The sequence below is a fragment of the Canis aureus genome, chromosome 6 (assembly GCF_053574225.1).
Source record: "Canis aureus isolate CA01 chromosome 6, VMU_Caureus_v.1.0, whole genome shotgun sequence".
In the NCBI taxonomy this organism is placed as follows: Eukaryota; Metazoa; Chordata; class Mammalia; order Carnivora; family Canidae; genus Canis; species Canis aureus.
The window spans coordinates 50269808-50294158 of NC_135616.1; the positions used below are offsets into that span (position 1 = coordinate 50269808).

The 24351-nt window shown below is 43.8% G+C and overlaps 1 protein-coding gene and 1 long non-coding RNA gene across 2 annotated transcripts in view; one reads left to right on the forward strand and one right to left on the reverse strand.

The window, feature by feature from the left end:
- The first annotated feature begins 438 nt into the window (after positions 1-438).
- Positions 439-24351, forward strand: part of RCSD1 (RCSD domain containing 1) — a 96462-nt gene continuing 72549 nt past the window's right edge. The window contains exon 1 of the mRNA XM_077901528.1: positions 439-471. Within this exon, the coding sequence (XP_077757654.1) occupies positions 445-471 (27 nt within the window). The 5' untranslated portion in view covers positions 439-444. The remainder of the gene's footprint in view (positions 472-24351) is intronic.
- LOC144315197 (uncharacterized) lies at positions 12019-19286 on the reverse strand. The gene is made up of 3 exons (XR_013380957.1): positions 18377-19286; positions 13783-13835; positions 12019-12449 (listed from the first exon to the last, which is right to left on the reverse strand). It is a non-coding gene; the product is annotated as an uncharacterized LOC144315197 (long non-coding RNA).

Genomic DNA, 24351 nt, shown 5'->3' on the forward strand with positions numbered 1-24351 from the left:
GGGGGGTGGGGAGTAAAAACTAAAGTGCTTCATAGTTTAAGATTGTTTAAAATGTGTCCTTCCCGAGTTCAAGTGTATGTTGGTTTTCTGACACACGAGGGCGCTGTTTCTACGGTTTACATTCTCGTGGGACCCGGGGCTGGGGAACCTGTGGCAGCGTGGAGAGAAAAGGAGCTGCTACATGTTCCAGGGTTACCAGGTTTTCTGGAACTGGTAGGACATGTTCTAATGTCAAGGGCTGTCCTTCTGCCACAGGGCTGCTGGCTGGAACCTCCTTCAGATCAGAACCAACTGACTGCATATCACTCATCTCTGCAGTGACACAATGGGTGTATCAAAACAGGACCCGGGTCTGACCCAGAATCATCGGTGTATGGAACAAGAGGCTTAAATTCTTAGCCTAAAAAGGGAAGTGTCATCTCCTGGAGCTGTGGGAAGGACTAAATGGGATGGATGATCTATCTACAGCAGGTAAGACAGCAGAAGTCACATTAGAGGGGCTCAGCAAGTAGAAGCAAACACTAGGTGGTACTTACCAGTGCTGACATACAATGGTGCTCAATACATGTTTAAGTGAATGAATGGATGAAAAAATGGAGTGTGTAGAATTGGAAAGTTTGTACTGGACTGAGGAAAGCTAACATTTTCGAGCTTTCCTCATGCGGAGTCAGCTGGCTGAGTCACGTCAGAGTGAAGCCACCAGTCAAGTGAGTGAGTGAGTGGTAAGCACTATAGCTCTGTCAGCCTTCACTACTCCTCATTCAACTGTCCGGAAAACAGGGCTCAGAGGGGAAAAGTGATGTGCCGGAGGTGTCAGAGCTGATTGGTGAATCCAGATAAGACCCCAAGTCTCCTGAGGCCTAGCACAAAGCGCAACCCTCAGGGAGCCACCAGACATGTTGGGAGCTAAAGGGTGGGATGGGGACAGGGGAGATCTTAATGGACTGGTCCTAGAAAACAAATAGGCTATTGGTTTGGTTTGGCAATGCTTGTGAGAAGCACCCTTATCCAGCAGTGACCCCACCCTGGTGTGGAAAGAGCCAGAACCACAAAAGAAGTTCATGCTTACCCTGGGGCCACCCACGGTTGGCCTCTAATCTGAGAGATCTGCAGGGAGAGCTCTCACTTCCCCAAAAGTGCTTCTTCCTGTGTCACAAGGAGCCTTGGGTCACCTCCTTCCTTTGTGCAATGAGATCCAAAGAGCAGTTTCTGACTCTGCTTCTTCCCTTTCCTGTTATCACTTTCCGTAGCTTTTCCAGGACCCAAGGGGATGCAGCCCTGCTTCAGTAGATTTTCTCTTGGGGAAGCTGCCCCAGGCCTCCTGACCTCAACAGAATAGCAGAATGACTCATGAGCCCTGAGGTCCCTCCCTTGGCCTGGGTAAAGCAGGCTGTCCTGGGCAATCCAACCTCTCTACTTTTGATCTACAGCAGGAAGCAATAAAAGGTACCTTCCACGTGCCTGCTATAACCATATTTTCCAAATTCAAGAGCAGGACTCATTACCCAACCAGCATGTGCCTTTCTAAAACTTCTGTAAAAAGACAAAACTGGACTATGCCAGAGAATCCGAGGTGGATGGTTGCCATGCACAGACCTCATGGGAAATTCTCTCCTCTGGGGGATGCCTGCCGGAAGTGTCATCTGTTCTTGCCACCGATTCAAGACTGTAACTCAGATACCAGACACAAGGGCCATCGGTGAACTCGTGCTCAGGGCCTGCCAGGAATCTGGGCATGAACAGTTGTGTCTAGAAAACCTCCTTCCTTGATTTCACTTGTTTGTTGTATCTGTGTAAAGACCCTAGTCCCATGAAGGCTTTGCAAGGCACTTTTACCTTTCACTCTTGGAATACAGCTATGATTCTTTTAAAAATATCAATCTAACAACTTAAGTATGTCCAGTAAATACTTTAGTGACCTGTTTCACATGTCAGGTACTGTGCTGTGCACTGTCAGGGATGAAATGGTGAAAAAGGCCAGTTATTCTAACTCCTTTGGGTCCTTGCAGTAGATGTGAAATCATGCTACTGCCCAAAGGAGGATCCAAGGACTGACCAGGTGATTTCTACTCTTTCACACTCAGCTATAATAAAAATAATTATGTCATTATAGAAAAAGAGGCAGATGTGGTGTCATAGGTCTTGGGTTCAAATATTGATTCTTTTACTTGATGGCTATGTTGTCCCTAGCAAGATAGTTCAACCTCTGAGTCCTCGTCCATCAAGAAGAAAGTCATAATACCTGCAGGCCGTGAGGTTGGCTGAGGGATAAATGCTGGCAAGTTGTTTATATGCTTGTGACATAAAAGATGCTGAGAAAAGATTTCCTGTCTTCCTTCCTTCCTCCCTCCCATCCTTCCTTCCTTCCTTCCTTCCTTCCTTCCTTCCTTCCTTAGGGAGCTTAGAAACCAAATTCTGCCGTAACTAATACACATTGTAGACTGTCATACAAGCTCAGTGAGGGGTGCAAAAACATGCCAAGACTGCTTTTTATGGTTTGTTGCCCATGGGGTGGAGAGAACCACTCAGAATGGCAAAGCCGGGGGCGGCTCACCAGTTTCCTCCCTGCCAGTCCTGTTCCTGGGCTCTCCACCCAAAACCATTCTGCGAGGAGTGACTTCCTGGGCCTTCATCAGCCACACATGATTAGAGCTCAGAAAGACCCTGTGGGGCAGGATGCCCATGACTGTCACTCAGGAGAAAGATAGGAGCCCACGAGCCTGGGGAAGGGTATGTGGCCATGCCAGGGCAGGCTAACCAGTGGAGGTGACTAGGACATACCTAAGTATTCCTCTGTGAGTGGAAACGCAATTCCAGGAAATTTCAGATATGTGGTTTTCACCCTAAACCAAGCTGAACAGCTAGAACCAAGTGCTCACAGCTTAAAAGCAACAACAAAAAGCCACCTTGGGGTTTCCCAGTGCAGTAGGTAGCACCCTGCTTTTCAGGTGATGATGTACCTACTCCAGGTTCTCAAAGATAGTAGTTTGTTTGAGCCTCCCAACATGCCAGTGAAGTGGGCAGATTAATTACCATTACCTAATTGTACAGAGGGGCAAACAACTTGCCAAGATTGCAACTCTTCCCAGAGTTATTGTGGGAGTGGTTATCTGTTCTCCCCAGCATCTGTTCTCTTTTTCTACAGCAATAGAAGCTCTTACTGCACACTGGCAACTCAGCTAAAGACTACATTTCCCAATTTCCCTTGCAACTACAACTGTCCATGTGATTACGTTTGGGCCAACATGAAATATAAGTAAAAGTGATATGTGTACTCTTCTAGGCCAGCCCCTTATTATTTTTTTTAAGATTTTATTTATTTATCCATGAGAGAGAGAGAGGTGCAGAGACACAGGCAGAGGGAGAAGCAGGCTCCATGCAGGGAGCCCAATGTGGGACTCGATCCCAGGTCTCCAGGATCAGGCCCCAGGATCAGGCCCTGGGCTGAAGGCGGCACTAAACCGCTGAGCCACCCAGGCTGCCCAAGGCCAGCCCCTTAAAACAAAAGCCTGTGCTCTCCTTTTTCCTGATGGCAGGGATATGGAATGTGATGGCGGGAGCTGAGGAAGCCATTTTGGAGTACCACCTCTGAACTACTCACCTGAAATTTTATATGAGAGAGAAATAACTTAGTGTAAGTTACTGTATTTTGGTCTGTTACAGCAGCCGCGCATTCATTCCAACTCACCTCCCCCACCCCTACAGTCTTTTGTCTCACTAGCCCACCTTGGAAAAGTACACAGGCATCCGTCAGCCCACACCAAGAGGTCTGGACTTTGATAAGCAGAGGGAGGGCCCAGAGGAATGTTGACACAATCCAGGGGTCTTCTACAAGCAGGGTAGATCAGTGAAACCTGGAGGGAAGAGAGCCTTGTGGCATTTGGGAAACACAACACTGAAAGCCATTATTTGGCTGAAGTGCTGAAATCATGATCAGAGCCTCCCGGCTCTTGGCATGACCTTTAGGGTCAGAGGTACCTGGGCAAGAATGGCTGGTTGGTTTGAGTTCAGGGCGCCCCAATTCCAATGGCTCCAGTCTCCATCAAGGAACCTGGGAAAAACTGTTGGATGGCCCAGGGACTGAAACCAAGCTGAACTGCTACCAAGTATCAGGAGAAGCTTTCCAAATAAGTCAGGAACAATTAGATATTGTGCAAGCAGGTAGATCGCAGTCTGTGTCCGAATCCCACAGTGAGTGTTCTTGGATATCAGTTTACAGTCCCCAGGGAGGTCAGGCCTCAACCCAACTAATCTGAAGCCACGTTCTTGGCACTCACCTGTCCCCATGCAGTTCATCTTGAGCAGTGGGGCCAGGAGGACCCTGGAGGGTGAGCTGTAGTCCCACTTACCTGTTTCTTATTGGGGCTTGTCCATCCTCTCCTAATCTTGTGTAGTCAAGTGCAGGTTCACAAGCACATGGGGACACCTTTCTCCCCATGACCATGACTGGGGCTCCAGGCCCCTCAGGTATGAATCAGCTTAGCCCAGCCCCAGCCCAGTTCTCCTGACTTTACTGGAATTTCCCAAAGTGCGTATGCAAATTTTTTGTAGTATGGGGCTAAAAAAATTATTTTATAGGTGTTTATTTTAATTAGTACAGAAAAAATAGCACACTGAAGTGAGGATTTCATGGCTATGATTACTTAGGACAACACTAATTTAAAAATGAGCAAATGTAACATAGATCTAAAAACATACGGAGTAGATGTTGGCACAGGTGGGCTATGCCACTAAAATAAAGACGGTGCTAAGAAAGTGCTCTTCACTAGGTTTATCCTCCAACTGAGAAGGAAAACCAGGGTTGCTCAATTGACCCAAATACTCTTTCTTTTGGTTGTTATTGTTTCATTTTGTTTAAAGATTTCATTTATTTATTTGAGAGAGACAGAGAAAGGGAGAGAGAGAGAGCGTGAGTGGGGAAAAAGGCAGAGGGAGACGGAGAAGCAGATTCCCTGCTGAACAGGGAGCCCATGTGGGGCTTGATCTGGGTACCCCAGGGTCATGACTTGAGATCCAGGGACCCCAGTATCATGACCTGAGCCAGAGACAGATGCTTAACAACTGAGCCACTCACATGCTCTCACCCCCACTTCTCCCCCACCCCAGACACTCTTTCTAACTAACAAGTACAGTCTCTTCCCAGGAGGATTATCTACCTAGGAAATAGCAATGCTTTAAGCAAATCAGATTTGCATTTTAGGGAAATGATTCTGAAATCAAGTTACCAGAGAAAACCCAGGACCCCCAATTCTATTTGAACGTTAGATGAATTATTGCACAGGACACATTGATACTAAAAATTATTCATTGATGATATGAAATTTAAATTTGCCTGGACATCTGTCCTGTGTTTTTGTCCCATGAACCTGGCAACCCTCCTCTGAAAGTCTTAGTTATCCTCATCTGCTCTAGCTTACCCCTGCACTACCCCTGCACCCCAGTCCTCGCTCATCAATAAGAAACTTGCCATGTCTTTCAAGTCCTCCCCTCTGTTCCAGTTTAGGTCTTTCTCATGCCTCAGCTGACGTGGCCAGGATGTCCGGATTTGTTTCCCTGTCTGCAAACATATTGCCTCCGATTCCATCTGCTGCCAGAATCATCATCCCAAAATGCAATTCTAATCCCTGCCAAACAGCCTCTCCCGGGTTGCCTCTTCTCCTATGAAAGTCCAAGCTCCTTAGCATGTCCAAAGCCCGCCCTCATTCTCCTCCACCATCCCAGCCACACTCGACTTTGCTTTTCCCTCCCTATAGTGCACACTTCCACGCATCCTCTGGCTTGCTTCTGCTGACCTCACAGTCTGGAAAAAAACCTGCTTTGGGTCTTCATCATTAATCCCAGTATCACCTCCTCAGTGAAATCTCCAAACACCTCAGCTCTCTCTGCACCTGGCAGAGGGCATCTGGAGGACACTGGCCACATCTCTAACTCTCTATCGCAGGTGTGCAGTGGAGCATCCGAGAGGAGGTGTGGGGGTGTGGTCCTGACGGCAGGAGGGGTCTGGGACCCTCAGGGCACTGGGAGGCTAGGAAGAGAGAAAAGGGATAAGTAGAAGAGGAAAAGAAGAAACCTGGACATGGTGCTTCTTCCTCCTCCTCTCCTATTATCATCATGTCTTGAGCAACAGGATCTGCACTGGCCGCTGTGTGCACAAGATCCCAGTGAACCCCCGTGACAGCCTTGCAGGCTCACCACCCCCAATTCTCGGATGTGGACATTCTCTTGTGTGACAAGAGACATTGGATGATTTGCCCCCCAATACTTAACTAGTCAGAGAAATAGCTACATTGAACACCAATAAAAAGAAAGAAAGAAAGAAAGAAAGAAAGAAAGAAAGAAAGAAAGAAAGAAAGAAAGAAGTAGCTACACTCGGCACCCGTCTTCTTACTGTATGTCCAGAACTATTTACAGAACTTTGCCACCTAGCCACCCACTTCTCCCCTTCCCCCAGCCCCTCACTGTCCCACAGGGGGGTCCTGGACAACAAATCGTGTCTTCTTTGCAAGCCCACATGCTCATTATTCTGTACGTGACATCTTCATTTGGCTTGGTGTGTTGAATTGGTGCTGATTAGGAATTTGCCATGAATGTTGTCAGAAAAAAAAAACAAAAATAGAAAAAATAATGGGTTCTTTAATTGCTACTGGGGCAAACAGCTGGAAAAAGAGGGCTGATGTATTTTACAAAAAGGAAAAAGCAGAATGGAAGTCTGAGGTAGAACTGGAACCCTTTCCCTGACCCCTGGACTGTAGAATATTCCAGGCAGCATTTTAAGAAGAGACTTGCTTTCGGAGTTAGGAACTTAGGTGTTTTTAGACGCTAAAATTATCTTAGATTATACCATCACTTAGGTCTCTCTTGGAAATTCCAAACACTTCAAAGATTTTCTTCTTTCTTTTCCTATTTTTACTTATTTTTAAAGGAGTTTATTTTATTGTATCATTATTATTTTTGTTATTTTTAGGGAGAGAGTGTGACCAGTGAGTGTGACCAGTGAGAGTGTGACCAGTGAGTGTGACCAGTGAGGGGCAGAGGGAAAAGGAGAGAGAGAATCCTAAGTGCACTCCACACAGTACAGAGCTTGACCCAGGATTTGATCTCACGACCCTGAGATCATGACCTGAACCAAAATCAAGAGTCGGATACTTACTGATTGAGCCCCTCTTTTCCTGTTTTTAAACATTATTTTTGAAATTGAATTTGGGGATGGTTCAGTGGTTGAGCATCTGCCTTCGGCTCAGGTGGTGATCCCAGGGTCTTGGGATCGAGTTTTGCATCAGGCTTCCCACAAGAAGCCTGCTTCTCCCTCTGCCTATGTCTATGCCTCTCTCTGTATGTGTCTCACGAATGAGCAAATGGAATCTTTAAAAAAATAAAATAAAATAAAACTGAATTATATATACCCTAGAATGCACAAAGCACACTGATCTTAAATGTCTGGTTTGATGGGTTCTTACATATGTGTACACCAGCCCTCAGATCAGGATGTAAGACATTTCCATCACCTCAGGAGGGTCCCTCTGCCCCTGCCCAGACAGTACCACTGCCCAGGGACGACTGTTACCCTGGCATCTGTCACCTTTAGTTAGTTGTCTGTATTCTTGAACATCACAACCCGTATTCTGTGTCTTGTCCTGCTCAGCACTGTGTGTTTGAAATTCATCTGTGTTGTCACCTGGGTCGGTAGTTTGTTTTTCACTGCTGCATTATATTCTTTTGTATAAATGATACACAATCCGTTGATCTGTTCTTTGATACTTGGATTGTTTCTAGTTTTGTACTATGGATAAATCTGATGTGAGCATTCTCGTACCTGTCTTTGATAGATGGAGCCACTCGTTTCTCTAGGTTTCTCTAGTTTGCCTAGGTGTGGGCTGCTTGGTCATGGAACTGACTCTCAAAGTTTTAAGGAAATTAATGAAGTAACTCTCTCCATAACCACATGGAGACAGCCTTCAAGCAGACCTGTAGAGCAGATAAAGACATCTTTATTGATCTCAAAGTTTTCAGTGCCCCTTCTGCCTTCTACACCAAGACTTGCTTGGGATACCTAGTCAGCTTGAGTCAGTTCACTGTCTTCTCATTATTGTGAAAACGTATAAGGATACACAATCCCAGAGAGAATAATGCTGTGAATTCCCACACGCTACACTCAGTTTCAACAATGGTTAGTGAGTTCTCAATCCCGCCTTGTCTATTCCCCTAACCATTTTTTTTTCCTGGAATATTTTAAAGCAAATCTTGGACCTCTGAAGCTTATCCATAGATACATCAGTATATACCTTTGACACATGATAACTTTTGTATATCACATCACTATCATACCTGAGAAAAGTTACATAGATTTCTGCATATCATCTGTGTTCAAATTTTCCCAACTGTCTCCAAATCATTGCTGTGTTTGAATCAGGATCCAATGAAGTTCTGCACATTGTATTTTGATACTTCTCTTAAGTCTCTTTCAATTTAGAACAATTCCTTCTTTCCCTTTCTTTACTTTTTGTTTTGTTTTTTTACTCTTTTTTTTAAATGTAATTTTTTGTAGGCAAAACCAGTTCATTTGATCAATAAAAAATCCTATTCCAGGTTTTGCTGATTAAATCCTCATGGGGGGATCCCTGGGTGGTGCAGCGGTTTGGCGCCTGCCTTTGGCCCAGGGCGCGATCCTGGAGACCCGGGATCGAATCCCACGTCGGGCTCCCAGTGCATGGAGCCTGCTTCTCCCTCTGCCTGTGTCTCTGCCTCTCGCTCTCTCTCTCTCTCTCTGACTATCATAAGTAAATAAAAATTAAAAAAAAAAAATAAATCCTCATGGGTCAGGGCACCTGGGTAGCTCAGTGGTTGAGTGTTTGCCTTTGGCTCAAGTCGTGATCCCAGGGTCCTGGAATCCAGTTCCACATTGGGCTCCCTGCAGGGAGCCTGCTGCTCCCTTTGCCTGTGCCTCTGCCTCTCTCTCTGTGTCTCTCATGAATAAATAAATAAAATATTTTTAAAATATTTTTAATTAAAAAAAATAAGTCCTCATGGGTCATACATAAACCATATGTATTTCCTATAACTGGGAGTTAGAACTAGAAGACTCTGGTTGAATTTTTAATTACTTTGCAAATGTCACATCATAGGTGGCCCTGTGTGCTTCCTATTGCATCTAGTCAGGAGGTACATAGCATCTTGTTTCCTACTTTGTTTGTTTTTTATTTATGTATTTATGATAGTCACACACACAGAGAGAGAGAGAGAGGCAGAGACATAGGCAGAGGGAGGAGCCCGACGTGGGATTCGATCCCGGGTCTCCAGGATTGCGCCCTGGGCCAAAGGCAGGCGCCAAACCGCTGCGCCACCCAGGGATCCCTTGTTTCCTACTTTGAAAGATGATAAAATTTGTAGTGTGCATCCCTTCCCCTTCCACTCCTCCCAAGCCTTTGCTTGCTCCCAGCTCTACCTTTGCCCCTCCTTCAATGCCTGTATATTGCCCCACCCCATCCCCAACCCACAGACACACACTATAATCATTGTCCTAAACTTTATCCCCTCAACTGAGCCTTCAGGCTCCACGTGGCTTCAGGAGTTCATCTCATGGCCCAGTCAGAGAGACTGAAATAATGTGCACCACTATCATCACTTCTCATTCCAATTTGTGGTTTAGAATTCTAGAATCTCATTGTTAGGAACTACTTTGAAAATCATGTGGTTCAACTCCATCAAAACATGGATGCTCTATAACATCTCCCTAAGTGATTGCCTGAGATTGGCTTCTTAGTCCACTAGAGACCACAGTTAGAAGCCTAGTTGTTATAAAGGTGTTTTCCTTCTTGGTGATAAATATGATTTTTTAGACATTTTTACTCAGTTACTCATAGGCTTGGTCTTTGACATAAACCCACAGGTGTGGCACCAAAGAAGGTAATTCATGATTAGGCATATTCAAGCATTTATGCTTCTATTCCTCCCCTCCACCTTTTTTAGTTTTAATTGTGGTCAAAATAAAAATAAAATAAAAGCCACTCTCTTAACCATTTTTATGTGTACATTTCAGTGGTGTTAACATTCACATTCTTGTACAGCAGATCTCCAGAACTTTTCCATCTTGCAAAATGGAAAGTCTATACCAATTGAATAACAACTCCACTCTCCCTTTCGCCTCCTCCAGCTCCTGGCAACCACCATTCTACTGTCTGTTTCCATGACTTTGACTACCCTGGATATCTCATATAAGTGGAACCATACAGTAGTAGTCTTTTTGTGACTGACTTATTTCACTTAGCATAATGTCCTCAAGGTTCAAATATGTTGTAGCAGGTGAGAGATTTTCCTTTTTTAAGATAGATAGATATAGATATAGATATAGATATAGATATAGATATAGATATAGATATAAATACCACAATTTCTTTATCCATTCATTTGGCAATCGGCATTTGGGCTGCTTCTACCTCTTTGAGGAAGATTGTGAATAATTATGAATTGTGAATAATGCTTCAATAAACATAGATGTGCAAATACTTTTTTGAGATCCTATTTGTTTTTAAAGATTTAATTAATTTATTCTCAAGAGTCACACAGAGAGAGGCATAGACATAGGCAGAGGGAGAAGCAGGCTCCCTGTGGGGAGCCTGATGCAGGACTTGATCCCAGGACTCCAGGATCATGACCTAAACCAAAGGTAGACGCCTAACCACTGAGCCACCCAGGTGCCCCGAGATCCTGTTTTAAGTTCTATTGGAGGGACACCTGGGTGGCTCAGCGGTTGACACTCTGCCTTTGGCTCAGGACGTGATCCCGGAGTCTCGGGATCGAGTCCCACATCGGACTTCCTGCATAGAGTCTGCTTCTCCCCCTGCCTATGTCTCTACCTCTCTCTCTGTGTGTGTCTCAGATGAATGAATAAATAAAATCTTTTAAAAAAATAATAAATAAAGTCTTTTGGATATATACCTAGAAGTGGGATTGCTGAATCATACAGTAATTCTATTTTTGGTTTTTTGAGGAAACTACATACCATTTTGCTTAGTGGTTGCACCATTTACATTTCCACCATATTGCACAATGGTTCCAATTTTCCCACATCCTCACCAATATTTCTTATTTTGTATTTTGTGTTTTTTATAGTTCCTATCCTGATGGGTATGAAGTGATACCTCATTGTGATTCTAACTTGCATTTCTCTAATGATTAGTGCTGTTAAGCATCTTTTCATATGCATTTTGGCCATTTGTGTATCTTCTTTGAGAAATGTCTATTCAAGCCCTTTGCCTATTTTTCAATTGAGTTATTTCATTTTTTGTTGTTGAGTAATAGGAGTTCTTTATACATTCTAGACATTAATCCACTTATCAGATATATAATTGCTATGATTTCCCCCCATTCTCTAGATTGCCTTTTCACTCTGTTGATTGTAACCTTTAATGCACAGAAGGTTTAAAGTGTGATGTATTCCCATTTGTCTGTTTTTGCTTTTGTCGCCTGTTCTTGTGGTGTCATATCCGATAAATCGTTGCCAAATCCAATGCCATGAAGATTTTCTCCTGTGTTTTCTTCCAGGAGTTTTGTGGTTTTAAGTCTTCTGTTTAGGTCTTTAATCCATTTTGAGTTAATTTTTAAATATAGTGTAAGGTATTTACCTTCAATCTTCACACATGTGAATATCTATCCGGTTGTGCAAATACTGCATTTGTTGAAGATGCTGTCCTTTCCCCCAATGTGTGGTCTTGGCACTCTGTTGAAGATCACTTGACCATATGCACAAAGGTTGATTTCTGGGCTTTCTGTTCTATCCCATAGGTCTCTGTGTCTGTCTTCATGCCAGCACCTATTCTGATCACAGTAGCACTGTCATATGTTTTGAATGCAGGAAGTGTGAGGCCTCCAACTTTGTTCTTGTTTGTCAAGATTTTTTTTTTTTTCAATTCAGGCAATTTGAGATTCCATATGAATTGTAGGATCTTTTTTCTATTTCTGAAAAAAAATATGCCATTAGGATTTTATTTTTTTATTTATTTATTTATTTATTTTTGCCATTAGGATTTTAAACAGAAGGGTTTTGAATCTGTAGCTTTGGGTAATATGGACATTTTAGCAATGTTAAATGTTCCAAGGTACAAACATATAACATCTTTCCATTTATTTGTGTCTTCTTTAGTTTCTTTTCACAATGTTTTATGGTTTGTAGTGTATAGATTTTCCACTTCCTTGGTTAAGTTTACTCCTAAATTTTTTTATGCCATTATAAATGGATTGTTGTCTTAATTTTCTTCTTGGATTGTTCATTCTCACTGTGTAGAAACACAGAACTGATAACAGATCCGTGTATGGGTTCTCTAGATGTGGTTTTACAGAAATATAAGGGACGATACCAGTATTATCAGCTATGTTGAGTTTCAAGTGCTTGGCAAAGCTTTTCCAATATGTGACTGTAAGTATTTGCCTCAGGTACTCCTTTAAAACCAACTCTGAAAAAATTAAAAAAAATAAAATAAATAAAAATAAGATAAACCAACTCTGGCAGTTTACACATGTATGTTTAATGGACCAGCTACTATTGTAGATGGGAGACCCTCTATTTTGGTCTGTTGGGGCAGGAGAACCTAGAGAAAGAACAATGACTAGTTTCCTTTGTAGCCATGAGGGTGCTTGAGAGACCATAGGCTCTGAGTTTAGAGGTCTTTTCCCTCTACACTTGAATGAGAGGCAGTGGAAGGAAAAGAAACCAGGACAGAAAAAATAATGCCCTGATAAGTCTTAGAACAGTGTTCTCTGGGGCACCTGAGTGGCTCAGTGGTTGAGATCTGCCTCGGCTCAGGTCCTGACGGGGCCCTAGGATTGAGTCGGTGTCGTGTACACACACACCCCCACCCCGGCATTGGGCTCTCCACAGGGAACCTGCTTTTCCCTCTGCCTATGTCTCTCCCTCTCTCTCAGTCTCTCATGAATAAGTAAATAAAATCTTAAAAAAAAAAAATAACAGTGTTCTGTGAACAAAATTTAGATGTTCAGCAAGGAAGAACCTATGAATTGCAGCTACCAGAGATTAAGAGCACAAAGTGGGATCAAGCTGCATGTGTGAACTGTGTTGTGGTTTCCTAAGTGATAAGCTAACTAGGGATAAAAGAAAGGAGAGAAGCTTCCTGAGTGAGAATATGTGTGAGTAGGGCATCTGCTGGGTAGACACTCTAGAATGTTGAAGAAAGAAGACATGCTCACACTGCACTATGAAGTAGACATAAGCACCATGAAGGGGTGAGGAGGGATGCTCTGGGCAGTGCACATTGTTAATGATTTAGGAACTCCTCCTCAACATTTACATTTCTCCTGAGTAATGATCCTGGAGCAAATAGTCATCTTACTTAGCTCATCAATTGCTACTATTACAGCCCCTAAAGCACTTTCTTGCCACCTCACTTCCTTCTTATCAATCCTAGTTCTTATTCCACTCCACTAGCTTGATGGTAACCATGACTTGGTACATGGGTGTGAGAGAAAAAGCACTAGACCGAGAAACAGATAGACCCAAGACACAGTGCCAGAGAGATAATTCATGAAGTCTTAAACACAGCTGCAGAATTAAAACAAAAATGTCAAAGGAACAGAGTGTTCCAGCTGACTTAACTTCCTGTTGATAAGTCTCAGAAGAGGAGGGGTGAAGTCTGGAGTTCTAGAATTGTGGTAGAGGGAAGGCAGGGGGCCTTGTTGCAGTGCGGGGGGGTGGGGGTGTGTGGAACGACACCTTTGCAGGCATGGTCATTCAAGAGTTGGGTTCCCATCTGCAAGGCTGTTGACACTTACTTCCTGGGGCTGACCATGGTCAGAAGAGGCTTTCAGCTACTGATGTGCCCAACCTACAGAAAACAGGATGTTAGGTTTCAGATCTGATTAAGCCACAAGATGCAAATTCCTTCTCCACCCCGCCCCCACCCTGCTCCGATCACTGCCACCCACACCATTCCCCTTTCCACAGCAGAGATGCCTTAATCTCCCTGAGTGACTCCCATCAGGGGTTGCCTGCCTGCCTCCTTTGTTCATTGCCAGCTGGGCTGCGTGAGGTCGGATTTAGTGCCTAACCCATTTTCAGTTGAGATTTATGGTCTTTTTCATCAGGACTTCCTTACTACATCCTCAGGTGACTGAGGAGAATCATCTTCAAATGAAGAAAGAGAATGGTGAAATAACTTCGCCCTTTAGGAAGTGCACATGTGCTAGGGTCCTGGGGTCGCCAGTCCTTGGTGTGGCCCCTCTGCCCTCAGTTGCTACAGGTGTGTGATCATCCTGTCTCTCTCCCTGCTCACCCCATGTCTTTCTTTGTTGCTGCCTAAAATTCCTGTCATGTACAAAAAGAAACAAAAAAATTGAAACAGAAGCGACTCCGCTCAAGGTCAATAATCACCTATTTTTCAGAAGCAAATACAAGTGTAAAGCACTCCCAGAACAAAACTATGGAAGCAGCCGGCCCCCTTTAAAAAGGCCAGGATGGATTTAAACGTCATGCTTGCTCAAAGGGCTAATGTGTGCCCTGTTGCAGCAGAAACTGCAAACCTGAGAAGGACTGTCCAAGCTGGCATCTGACAAACCCTCCTGTCCCTCTCCACCCTCCTTGGGCTCCCAGAGCCCTTCACTCACATGGTTCTTCCACCCGAGCCCTACCATCCCCAACTCCACCAAGGGTGCCCTCGGCCAGCATCCTTTCCTCTCATTCCCAGGCCTTTCTCAGGACCCCGCAGCAGCCAGTCTTAACACTACTTCAGGCTATTTAGTATTTAGTTCAAATTATGATTCAAATGTTCAAGGGTCTACTATTCATTGCCTTCTCAGATAAATGGACACTCTTGTAAGATTGGGACCCCAGGTGGGCCTCACAGGGCTGAATGGTATTGGGTACACTAAGATGAAAAAAAATCTGTAAAAGTCTCAACTAAGGGGCTCCTGGCTGGCTCCATCAGAGGAAAGTGGGACTCTTGATCTCAGGGTCATGAGTTCAAGCCCCATGTCAGGTGTAGCGATTGCTTAAAAAGAAAATCTTTTAAAAAAAAAGTCTCAAGTACTATCACAGGTGGGGAAGCAGAAAAAGTGTATGAAGAGATGTGAGTGCAGGAAATGTAATAATGACATACTCCAAGACTGCAAAATCACAGGAAAGCTTTTGGCACTCAGAATTGTGAGGTTATCCAATGGGATGAGGCAAGGAAGCAAGTTGATAAGTGGTAGCATTCAGAAAGAAGGTCAAATGCTTGACTATTCCAGAAAAACCCCATAGCTTCTATGCATGACATTTATTCATTCTTTAAATGAGGGTAACTTTAAACCATTTTCCAAAATGAAGAAACACCACTCAATTCTCTTTATTCAGAATTGAAATATGAAACCCTTCCTCACCGCCCCCCTTTTTTGACATGTGCAAGCAAAAAAATGCAGAATTGAATCTGAACTTAGAATATTCAAGAACTGTTGAATAAAGTGCAAATGAGGAGAAATGTGACAAAGATGTATCTTTCCTCCAATGTGAGGCTGCAGAGAACTTAATAAGGGGTGCCTGGGTGGCTCAGTAGGTGAAGCGTCTGCCTTTGGCTCAGATCATGATCCAACCCTGCATTGGGCTCCCCCCTTGGCAAGAAGCCCGTTTCTCCTTCTCCCCCTACCTGCCTGTTCTCTCTCTGTCAAATAAAATTTTAAAAATATTTAAAAAAAAGAAGAAGAAGAAGAAGAAGAAGTAGGTGGAAATCATAAGTGGATGGCTTGGAATTGAGAGATACACATGGATGGACTCTTGTTGAAGGAAGCTGCACCTCCTACTAGACCTGCCCCTGGCGATAGTCCTTTCTTCATGACATGGTATGGCTGCTGCTCCTGTTACTGCTATGTCAATCACCACCCAACATTTACCACACTTACTATTCACTGGTAACTATTTTAAGCATTTCACATGTATTAACTCATTTAATCCTTACAGCTCTATGTGGTAAATTCTATTATTATCCCCACTTTACAGATAGAGAAACAGAGGAGTAAAATGGTTAAGTAACTTGGTCAAGGTCACAGAAGGACAAAGGAAGTCTGGTTTCAATGCTGATCTTTTTCTTTTTTTTTAAGATTTTATTTATTTATTTATGAGAGAGACAGAGAGAGAGAGAGAGAGAGGCAGAGACACAGGCAGAGGGAGAAACAGGCTCCATGTAGGGAGCCTTATGTGGGACTCGATCCCTGGACTCCAGGATCATGCCCTGGGCTGAGGGCAGGTGCTAAATCTCTGAGCCATCCAGGGATTCCCTTAATCCTGATCTTTATCAATCTCCATGCTGCCCTCTACATTACTCCTCTTTACATTCTTACTGCATTTTCAGGTGGATGGTCAAGGACTAGATTACAAAATGGATTATCTACTTCTTTTGCATGGAGCCAGTGTCCATTCATTCACCCAACATGTATTTATTCACCAAAGTTGAACCTAGCATTGCTCATAGAACCTTGACCAAGGCAGAATGGAATGTGCCTTCATGAAGCTGCAAATTCTTAGAGAGGATAAAGAAAGTAAACAGGCAATTAGAAGGCGAGCATTGCAATGACAGGAAGAGTACAGGCAGGAGGTGTGAGTGGGAAGCACATATCTGGGGGAGGCGGTGGGTGGAGGGAGGGGCAGCATGGTCAGGACCCTCTGCCTGGGGAAGCCTAACAGAGAACCAAAGGATAGGTAAGAGTTAGCTTTGTGCAAAGGAAGAAATTGTGTTCCAAGCAAAGAACAGAGCTCTTTCACAGACCTGAAAGCAGTTCAGGACATCTGGAGTGTGGAGTCCTGGGTGTTCCTTGTTGAAAAGAGGTCAGACAGGTAAGTGGGCCCTCTCGGGGAAAGGTATGAGATACATGTTTTAGAAAGATTTGCTGTCTGTAGAGTGGAAACTGTTGAGGGGAGATGGTAAGTCAGGTTGACAGCAAGCCCAACAATTAGGGGATACACAGAGACGAACGAGGACATCGTATCCAGACGACAATGGTTGGTGGGGGAAGGAGGGTAGGATGTTTTGAAGTCCAGATGGTAGCATCTGCTTGGTAAAGATAAAGGAAGAATCAAGAACAACTCTCAGGTTTCTGTCCTAACAAATGGATGAATAATGGAACCACCCCAAGAGGAAAAGATAAACTAACAGGTGGGGACACAGATTGTTTTTTGTTTGTTTTTTAATTTTATTCATTTATTCACGAGAGACACACAGAGAGAGGCAGAGACACAGGCAGAGGGAGAGGCAGGCTCCCTCCGGGGAGCCTGATGTGGGACTTGATCCCTGGACCCCAGGATCATGACCTGAGCCAAAGGCAGATGCTCAACCACTGAGCCACCCAGGTGCCCCAGGACACCGGCTTTTATTTTATTATTTTTAAGATTTATTTATTTATTTATTCATGATAGACACAGAGAGAGAGAGAGAGAGAAAGAGAGGCAGAGACACAGGCAGAGGGAGAAGCAGGCTCCATGCAGGGAGCCCAACGTGGAACTCGATCCCGGGACCCCAGGACCGTGCCCTGGGCCAAAGGCAGGCGCCAAACCGCCGAGCCACCCGGGGATCCCAGGAGTGTGGTTTTTAGTAAATTTTTGTGAATGTGCACTTTGCTGGGGTTGAAAATGAGCATGTAGTGTGCAGAAAACTTCCCACTTCATTCTTTGCCTGTTGTCCATGCAAAGAAAGTCATGGGGATGAGTGGGTAGACAAGACTTGAGTACTATTTTTTCTCATAACCTGCTTCACTTTATTGTGTAGAAACATTACAGATATTTATTCTAAGGCCATGTGGGTAACCTCTAGTTTTGGATAAGTTCCTGCCCAATCCCAGATACCGATTCATATTAGTAAATGCCTTTACTGGCAAAACTGCAACAGCACTTAACATTGCTAAAAATATCCTAAAAGAAATTGTAATACGAGATTACTCTATGAAAATATACTTCAAAAAAAAAAAAAAAAAAAAAACAGGGATCCCTGGGTGGCGCAACGGTTTGGCGCCTGCCTTTGGCCCAGGGCGCGATCCTGGAGATCTGGGATCAAATCCCACATTGGGCTCCCGGTGCATGGAGCCTGCTTCTCCCTCTGCCTGTGTCTCTGCCTCTCTCTCTCTCTCTCTCTCCCTGTGTGACTATCATAAATAAATAAAAATTAAAAAAAAAACCCAAAACAAAAAACAAACAACAAAAAAACAGGGCAGCCCGGGTGGTTCAGCAGTTTAGCACTGCCTTTAGCCCAAGGCCTGATCCTGGAGACGTGGGATCGAGTCCCACGTTGGGCTCCCTGCATGGAGCCTGCTTCTCCCTCTGCCTGTGTCTCTGTCTCTCTCTCTCTGTGTCTCTCATGAATAAGTAAATAAAAAATCTTAAAAAAAAAAAAGAAAGAAAACATACCTTTAATTCTGTAAATATCACCCACTTTCTTTCTAGAAGAAATCAGTTATTTTTCTTTTGAAGAATAAGGGAAGTGTCTGCCTTCGGTTCAGGTCATGATCCTGGGCTGGGGTCCTGAGATGTAGCCCCACATTGGGCTCCCTGCTCAGTGAGGAGTCTGCTTCTCCCTCTGCTTGTTCTCATTCTCTCTCTCTGTGTGTCAGAAAAAAAAAAAAAAGAATAAGGAAAGAGAGGCGCCTGGGTAGCTCAGTCAATTAGGCAGCCAATTCTTGGTTTTGGCTCAAGTCATTATCTCAGGGTCATGAGATCGAGCCCCACAATGAGGCTGCATACTCATCACAGTCTGCTTCTCCCTCTACCTGTTCTTCTCCCCTGCTTGTGTGCTTTCACTCTCTCTCCCCCCCAAAAAAAAATAAAATAAAATAAGGAAAGATAGTGATGCCCAGGTGGCTCAGTCAGTTGAGACTCCAACTCTTGGTTTTGGCTCAGGTCGTGATCTCATGGATTGTGGGATCGAGCCCTGTGTCAGGCTCCATGCTCAGCATGAGTCTGCTTGACATTTTGTCTCCCTCCCTCATGCTCTGCTCTTTTCCCTGCTTGCATTCACTCTCTCTCTAAAAATGAGTAAATAAAATATTCGGGGGAAAAAAAGAATATGGAAAGATAGAGGATTATCTACAACTACTGTCCAAAATTCAGATAGGAATTACGACACTTCACATTCTGAGTGATTAATTTTTTCAATCTAAATTTTTTTCTTCCCCAATAGGTATTAGTCAGGTTTCCCACTCTCTTTTTCTGCATCATATTCTCCCATCTGTGTGTGTGTGTGTGTGTGTGTGTGTTTCTCTCTCTGCCCTTCCATGCCAGTCTCTTTCTCCACATCTCTGCTCAACATTTTTTTGAGGAATGCTTCTTTGACTGTGCTGGCGTGTATGTCTGATTATGTCTTCTTGTAAGTTTGCATCTATCTTAATCATTGGGTGCTTTCAGCTATTACAAAACACTGTGCTCAAATAGCTTAAACTACAAAGAAATGTATTACTTCACAGAAGAAATCCAGGGGATAGTCTCTCTAGAATTGGCCAATTCAGTGCCTCCACAGTCACTGGGTTCCTTATTTGCTGAGTATTTACCGAATACTGTTGGTGCCTGGCCTTGATTTAGGTACATGGGATCGACACTGGCCAGAAAAGAAACAAAAATCTCTGTCTTTGTGGAGCTTATATTCTGGCTCTTTCCAGCTTTTCTAATGATAGCAAAATGGTTGCTGCGGCATAACATTCCAGGCATAACATTAGGTAAGAAAACACCCCATATTCACAGGGTATCGCTTCCTATGTGTTTCTTTAGCAGTTTTATCTCATTGACCAAAATCTCAGTTAATTCTTTCTAAACCAATTTCTGGCAAGAGGAATGTCATTTCCACAATTGGCTGACTATTCAGGATTTACCTCTTTACTGAAGCTTTGAAAAAACACACACCAGGTGCCACACCCTGTTGACCAGGGGTGGGACCTAGACATGGATACTTTTTTCAAAGCTCCTTGGATCACTCTAATTTATAGCTAGAAATGAGGCCAGTGCACAGGTGCTCTGGCATGATACAATAAGTCAAGAAGGTTTGTGTTTCCCTGGAGAGCTGCATAACTTCATTCATAAACATGGGATCTGCGTCACTCAGAAGGAGAAGGCCACAATCTGCTGGGGCCTGCAGACTACCCACTTCGGGTTTTTGTCAATGCTGTTCCTTGGCATTGGTAACCAGATCAGTGTCTTAGCTGGTTCTCTTCTCCAAAATCATAAAGATAGATGTGTTTACTATGACCACATAAAGATATCTGTACAAAGAAAGACATGAATAATCTTTACCTTCCTGTCTCCATCCCCTGTCATGCGAGAAGACTAGGTGTTGTTCTCTGGCTGTTGTCCCTCTCCAACACTGGGGACCTGGCCACCCTGTGGGTGTCTGGGGTGGGGATGGGATGGGGAGGAACAGACAGTGGAGGGGCTGGGCAGGGAGTCAGTTGGAATCAAACAAATGGGACAGTTCAATTCTTCCCCCACCACCTTTTTCCTTCGTTTTCCAGTTTGAAATAATTTTAAACATGGAGAAAAGCTATAAGGTTAACACCAAGGACTCCCACATAGCCTTCATCCATGAGTCCTTACAGTTTTGCCAATTATCCTAATAATTTCTCTTTTTTCAGCTTTATTGGGGTATAATTGACTGATAACACTGTAGGATACTTAAATTGTACATTGCCATTATTTGATACATGTTTATACAATAACCCTTTATAACAGACTCTATAGTCAAAGGAGCCCAGAACCACACATTGACACAACGTAGTCATGTCACTTTCGTCTCCTTTTGCCTAGGACTCTTCCTCATCCTTCCTTTGACTGCACTTGGAGATTATACACCAGTCACTCTGAGGAATGTCTTCCTATGTAGCTTCTCCAATGTTTCCTCATGATTAGATTCAGTTGATGCACTTTGGGCAAGAATATTCCAGAAGTGATGTTATGTTCTTGTATTCCATTGGATAGCACATAACGTCAACTTGTCCCACCATTGGTCATGTTTACTTTGATCACCTGGTTAATATGATATCTGTTATGTTTGTTCTCTGTAAAGGTACTTTTCCTCCTTTGTAATTAGTGAGTAACTTATAGGAGAGTTATTTTTAAATTATGTAAAATCCCATTCCTCATCTCATTTTTGCCCACTATATTTAACATCTAATAGTATTTCTTACCTGAAATTATGACGATGATGGTCATATGGCAATTTTCTTCTAAGCTTTGTTTCACATTTGTTCATTGGTATTGTGCTGTAAGTACTTTGTCTTCTCCTACTTCTTTACCTGTTTCTTTTTATCAGTTTGGACTCATGAATTTCTATTTTATTTCATGGGTAATACTTCATTGCTACCATTATTTCTTTTGATCCTTATATTATCCCCCAAAATTACCCCAATATTGCCAGTGGAAACTCCTGCAATCAGACTTTTGTATCCTTTTAACACCTCTTTGTCATTCATTGAGGACTTCCACATTTTCTGTCAAAAAAAAAAAAAGATGTTCTGGGCTTATCTTGTTTTTTATCTGCCCAAGCCCAGTAATCAGCCATTTTCTCCAAGAAGCCCTGGTTCCTTTAGTGAAGAAGTATATTTAGAAACCAAGATCTGGGCTCTGTGTGCACTAATTGCTACTGGAGTGTCACTGCTCCTAGGCTCTCTCAGTGGCTCAAACTAAGAAATATCTGCATGTATATACATACATTGATATCTACAGCTATCTACAGGCTGAAAACCATGACTTCATATCAATACCTCTCATTCTAATCCAGCACCAAAGTTCATTCTAGTCCCTCCACCCCACCCCTGCATATTTTTCTGACCCTTGCCCATCAGTGAGAAACCTGGGTCCCATAGGCCTCAATATATCAATGTATTTGCTCTATTTCCCTATGTAGCCAATCTCCTGATCCCCAAAGGACCAAACCATTCCTCATGAGGTCTCCAATCCCTGTTGACTGTCCTCTACACACTTGAACATCTTCCCTGTGGCTCCATTGCTACCCTGCTACCTTCCTCCTCTATTTACCTTCCACACATTAAAAATAGCTAGCATCTTCTATCTCCTACCATCTGGGAACCCCTCTGTTGTGCAACTCTTTAAACGCATAAAAACTCTAAGCCTTTATGCTTTCATTTCAGTGTTTTCAACTCTGTTCCTCAATGATAGTTACAGCAGAATTAGATGTTTTGTTTTTGCCACATTCCCAGAATTTAGGGCAGAAATATATATATATGTATATATATATATTTGCAATCATAAAAGAATATTTGTTTCCTGCTCTTTATTTTTTTTAAGATTTTATTTATTTATTCATGAAAGACACACAGAGAGAGGCAGAGACACAGGCAGAGGGAGAGGCAGGCTCCCTGGGGGAGCCCAATGTGGGACTCAATCCCAGGACCCGGGGATCATGACCTGAGCCAAAGGCAAATGCTCAACCAGTGAGCCACCCAAGTGCCCCTCTTGCTCTTAATTTTAAAAACGAGGGAACCCTGGGTGGCGCAGCAGTTTAGCTCCTGCCTTTGGCCCAGGGCGCGATCCTGGAGACCCAGGATCGAATCCCACGACGTCGGGCTCCCGGTGCATGGAGCCTGCTTCTCCCTCTGCCTGTGTCTCTGCCTCTCTCTCTCTCTCTCTGTGACTATCATAAATAAATAAAAAATTTAAATTTAAAAAAATAAGAAAATAAAAAAATAAAAACGAACCATCAGCAGCACCATGTGTGGCCACTTACTAATAGCTGATTGATTGAGCTCTTGACAATTCTGTTCAAAAACTCAGTAAGTTACTGCTTAACTTATGGCCTTCAATGATCTTTAATCCCAATGGGTCTTTTCTCCCATTGAAGACCCATCTATAGAAAAGGCTTTGCCTTTGATTTAGAGACAAAGATTCTACTAATTTGCTCCATTTATTCACTTATGGGTTCATTCATTCATCAAATGTCCACTGAGGGCCTCCTGTGCGCCTGTGGCTACCTGTGGTAATATGGAGTCCAGGACACATAGTCTCCCCTGCCCTATGTCTCTAGTGTTCCTTGTTCTGCATTCTGCACTGGTTTCTTTTTCTTTTTCTTTTTCTTTTTTCTGTACTGGTTTCTATTTACTGCTTGGCTGGTCAGACTGCAAGGGTGTGTGAAGGGGGCATGGGAGAAAGTAAAGGAAGTGGGTCCTCATGAGACAACCAGCCCCCCCCCACCCAGGGGGAGGGGAACCACCCCCTCAGAGCCACTTTTTATTCCTCTTGGGCTGTCAGCTCCTCCAGGCCCACAGAGCAGCAAGTCACAATCCCAGGTGACCCAACAAAACTATAGAGTCTTTACCAGCTGGGTTATCTGCACTCTGGCTTCCAGGAATCTGCTGGAGGAGCAAGAGGAGGGAAAGGAGGAGGCACATCCCCACACCTATCCTCTCTTCATGGCTGCTGAAACAGCTCTGGGCTGCCTGCCCCTCTGCCCCTCTGCCCATTCCCATTCCTTCCTCCAGTGAAAGCCTCTGCCACAGGCCCTAAAAGCTCTGGGGCATGTCTTGAGACTCCAAGTGTGGCAGAGGCCAAGCTTGTTTGTGCTGTGTTCTCACTGGACAAGGGAAGGCCTGAGCAGGGCGTGGGGTGCAGCTGCAAGGTACCTTGGGTGGCTGTGATGCTATCTGGGCCTAACGGTTTCCTTTGGGTAGGCACTTCCGCCCTCCTGTTTTTGAAGCCAGAAACCTGTGCTGGGGCAGCCCCCATTCTGAGCTGAAAAGAGGACCAGATAGAGGCAGAAAGAACAAGGCGCTATGAGTCAGGGTTAGAAGACACGGGAAGAGACTATGTTCCTCTTACCAGCTCAGCCATGAACTTTTAAAAGGAAGAAAGGGCTGAGTGAAGTAAGTCAGTCAGAGAAGGACAAACATTATATGTTCTCATTCATTTGGGGAATATAAATAATAGTGAAAGGGAATATAAGGGAAGGGAGAAGAAATGTGTGGGAAATATCAGAAAGGGAGACAGAACGTAAAGACTGCTAACTCTGGGAAACGAACTAGGGGTGGTAGAAGGGGAGGAGGGCGGGGGGTGGGAGTGAATGGGTGACGGGCACTGGGGGTTATTCTGTATGTTGGTAAATTGAACACCAATAAAAAATAAATAAAAAAAATAAAAGGAAGAAAGGAAAACACAAGTACAAGTATGCATTGTAAGGTACCAGGAAATTTCCTTTCCTGCTGCCAACTCTGCCCTAGAGTCCTCACCTCTGTAGCTGTGTGGCTGAAATGGGAGGGGACTCATCCTAATTCCTGGGGGTAGGGAGCCTTTTTGGGAGCCCCCCAAATGCCCTGCTCTAAATAAAAGAAATATTTGGTCCCTATTCGTTTGAGCTTGTACACAAAGTGAAATATTATAAAAAGAGC